Genomic DNA, 4,182 nt, shown 5'->3' with positions numbered 1-4,182 from the left:
GCTAAAAGGCACTTAATAACTTCCAAGTTTTTGAAATAACATTCTTGAAGCTTCTGTCGATCAGTATTTTCATTCAGGCTAGGTAACCATGAATTAAAAAAGCTATACTTGATATAACAAGTTAAATAGGACTTCTGAAGCCCAGCCTTATCCTTGAATGACAACAATGCCTCTGTGTCTCACGGGAACAGTCCAAGAACCTTTCATTTGGAAATGTGTATCTGTGATATAGCTTTGTATACTTCACGGTCCTTATAAACAGAAAGTATTTAAATATTAAACAGTCGTCTTGTGTTTATGGAATAAGCAGGATTGGGAGTGTGAAAGCTTTCAAAACAAGGAGTCAAGGCCATCTTTGCATTTATGGAAGGTTAAATACCAAAAAAGAAAAAAAAACACCCAAAGGCATAAATTAAAACTACCAGGGATTTGAGGCAAAAGGAGACTATGTTAAAAGTTTATGTTGATGTTTCCAAAGGTATTTGTAGGCAAAACTGAAGAGCACAGTTATCTACCTGACAGATTTATAGCAGCTTTTGTTACAGATATGAATCCATTTAGCATGCAAATACCAAAGCTTACCAATAATTTTGTTTATTTTCTTTCTATTGTATGTTATTTTAGGACAAACTGGTGCAGGAAACAACTGGGCTAAAGGACACTATACAGAAGGGGCAGAGTTGGTTGACTCTGTACTTGATGTAGTAAGAAAAGAGTGCGAACACTGCGATTGCTTGCAAGGATTTCAGCTCACTCATTCCCTGGGAGGAGGGACAGGATCTGGCATGGGAACCCTACTCATCAGCAAGATACGAGAGGAATATCCGGACAGGATAATGAATACCTTTAGTGTCATGCCCTCTCCAAAGGTTTCTGATACAGTGGTGGAGCCTTATAACGCTACACTCTCGGTCCACCAACTGGTTGAAAACACAGATGAAACCTACTGCATTGACAATGAAGCTTTGTATGACATTTGCTTCCGCACCCTGAAGCTCACCACTCCAACGTACGGTGATTTAAACCACTTGGTTTCTGCTACCATGAGTGGGGTAACTACATCCCTGCGTTTTCCAGGCCAACTAAATGCTGACCTCCGGAAGCTGGCAGTAAATATGGTCCCTTTCCCACGCCTTCACTTCTTCATGCCAGGCTTCGCTCCTTTGACAGCCCGAGGCAGCCAACAATACCGAGCACTCACCGTTCCAGAGCTCACCCAGCAGATGTTTGATGCCAAAAATATGATGGCAGCCTGTGACCCAAGACATGGCCGATATTTGACAGTGGCTACCGTCTTCCGTGGTCCCATGTCCATGAAGGAGGTTGATGAGCAGATGTTGGCCATCCAGAACAAGAACAGCAGTTACTTCGTGGAGTGGATTCCAAACAATGTCAAGGTGGCAGTGTGTGACATACCTCCTCGTGGCCTCAAGATGGCTTCCACATTCATTGGCAACAGTACTGCTATTCAAGAGCTCTTCAAAAGGATCTCAGAGCAGTTTTCAGCCATGTTCAGGAGAAAGGCCTTCCTCCACTGGTTCACAGGAGAAGGAATGGATGAAATGGAATTTACAGAAGCAGAAAGCAATATGAATGATCTGGTTTCAGAGTATCAGCAATACCAAGAAGCAACAGCAAATGATGGAGAGGAAGCGTTTGAAGATGATGAAGAAGAAATCAATGAATAAAGAAATTAGGTGCGCTATTTTCCAGGCCAAATTCTCAAATCTGGATTTCTAATAATTAGGCTAATAAATCCATATTTAGGCTTCAAAAAAAGAAAAAAAAAAAAAAGGAGCATAAGTCTCAGATGTTAGAGGTGCTCTTCAGAGTCCATTGAGGTCACTGAGAACTGAGGACATTCAGCATTTCTGGAAATCAGGCCATTTCTATTCATGAGAGAAACGTAAGGCATTCAGTTAAGACTTTGGCCTAAGAGTCTGAACACAGAGGTTGCTAGCTTGGGATCTTTTTTTCCCCAAACAAAGTTGGTCGTCACTAAAGTTGTACAAGAGAAGACGTAAAATAGGCGTGAAAATCTACAAAATAGAGCTGCACTATTTTCATCCAATTATGAGTAAGAAAATGTTGTGGGTTTGAAGTATTCATTCTGTACCGAATGTACAATACTGAACTGCCAGGAACAAAATTTATTCATAATAAAGAGAAGAAAAAGTTTTTAGCTATTCTGTACAGTAACTGTTAACAGTGATATTTGACTCCAGTCCTCTAAAAACAAAATAAAAAAAGATTAGTATCCTCTCAAGCAAAAGCGTTTTGGGCAGTCAATGCTATATAAATATCCAGTCAGCTGCAGGCCAGAGGCTGGATTTATGCTTTGTGACTTCATCACTTGCTGCTGAATAATCACAGATTACATATATGAAATTTATCCACCTGTGATGTGTTAAGGACCCTTGGGGTTTAAAGTGGCACCCCAATATCTTGCCGGTCCCCTGTTTTTCTGGCTGTCACCAGTTACGGGTGCTATTCATATCTCCCTTCCACCTAGCCCATATAGCCGAAATTCAGATGATACTCCACAGAACATGGTGGGAGAGGGGACATGATAGGCTGTGTGTTGATATATCTCACTACCTAGGTTTATAAGTTCACCACACCTATAGATGCTATGGATGTCTTGTTACCAAGATAGGTTAAAATCACTGGACAGATTAAGGTTAAAGTACAAATAAAAGTATTTATCCACAGTATTCAAAACAGCTGGCAAAATGAAAGATGAACAGCAGTTTATCTGCTTACACTAAAGCTGAAACAGAAAGGTCTCTGTCTTGCCCAGCTGACTTGCCGCTTCGACAAAGTGACTGTTGGCATTCGCTCTTCGTGCGTGGTTTATGTTTCTGCTCCTATCACTTAAACAGCCCTTCTCCATTAGAGCCTCTCCCAGAGAACACTCTGTCTACATGGAGTCTCTTATTTAGGTCAGTTTCTAGGCAACAAAACAAGCAAACAAAGGCGAAACCATCCGGAAATCCAAACTTAAGATGTTTCAGGAACTCTTTGCTCTTTTTCTTCTTGCCTTCAGAAGCACTTTCTAAGCAAAAGCGTTGCTCAATACTTAAAAAGGCACTTTACAAACATGGTGCAATTTCCAAAGATCCACTGCTCCTAAAAAAAGATGATGTTATGTTTTGTTAGTCTGGGATTCAGGGCGTGAGACAGTATTTTATAAAGCATATGAACCAGGCAACTGTTAATCACATAAGCATAAGCTACACAGAAATGGAACTAAATTAGTTTTAATCAAGTACAAGTTTTTCATATAAAGTGACTTCATGGGTTGAGACAGCCAGTCGGAACGTACTGACCACACTGGCTTTGGCATAGGTGGATAGGCAGAGATTGGGAGGGCCTGGCTGATTGGCTTTTGAAGGGTCACGATGGAGTCAGCAAATTCACAGCGGCCACATTCTTTGCAGTGGCTAGTGATGCCTGAAGAACTTATGAATAGCAACAGAGCACCTTTAAATGTGCATTTTATAAATGTTGTGATATGTTGTGGCTGTGTATTTATCGTGGCGTGAGATTAAGCTAAAACACAATACGCATTGAAGAGAAATGAACATTTAGTGCAATACAAAGCAAAATCCATGGGGAATAAAGCCATTAAACTTTTAGAAGTTTAGTTGATGCTTTGTAAATGGCAGGCTATTAGCTTCAAGAGGGAGGAGAATGTGTTACAGGCTCAGAGCTTGCCATCATACAGCTGTGGCACAGACTTTTCAATTAAAGCACTAGCGTAGCTTCTGAATGAAGTAGAACCAGCCATCTTATAGCGTGTGGAACTGCATTTTGTTGTAACACAGAATTCATAACTAGGTCCCAGCCATGAATGCTGATATTACTATGAAAAAAAAAGTTAATACTTTAAAAATGCCAGGAATCTTGGAGTTCCTAAATAATTGAGTTACTCACTTGGTGAACCAGCCTGTTCTTTATTGCTTTTCATACACTGACTCAAAATCCAGAATATAGGCTCTGAGCCTGTGGAATCCAGACCTAACAACGCCCTCTGATCCTGCTTTTGATGCTTAACCATTCTTTCGCATGTGTTTACTTGCAACTGTTTGATGTGAATTTCTAGAATGTGTGGAGGTGGGGGAAGCAAACTAATGCCCTCTTTAGAAAAAAAAGGAGACAGATCTTCCATCTGATCTTAGG

At 40.5% G+C, this 4,182-nt stretch overlaps 1 protein-coding gene across 1 annotated transcript in view; it reads left to right on the top strand.

The window, feature by feature from the left end:
* Positions 1-2,260, top strand: part of TUBB6 (tubulin, beta 6 class V) — a 7,835-nt gene extending 5,575 nt beyond the window's left edge. The window contains exon 3 of the mRNA XM_009318529.1: positions 625-2,260. Within this exon, the coding sequence (XP_009316804.1) occupies positions 625-1,688 (1,064 nt within the window). The 3' untranslated portion in view covers positions 1,689-2,260. The remainder of the gene's footprint in view (positions 1-624) is intronic.
* Positions 2,261-4,182: the final 1,922 nt, after the last annotated feature.

This window comes from Pygoscelis adeliae, unplaced genomic scaffold (genome assembly GCF_000699105.1).
Source record: "Pygoscelis adeliae isolate BGI_AS28 unplaced genomic scaffold, ASM69910v1 Scaffold42, whole genome shotgun sequence".
In the NCBI taxonomy this organism is placed as follows: domain Eukaryota; kingdom Metazoa; phylum Chordata; class Aves; order Sphenisciformes; family Spheniscidae; genus Pygoscelis; species Pygoscelis adeliae.
This window is presented reverse-complemented; position numbering and strand designations above follow the sequence as displayed.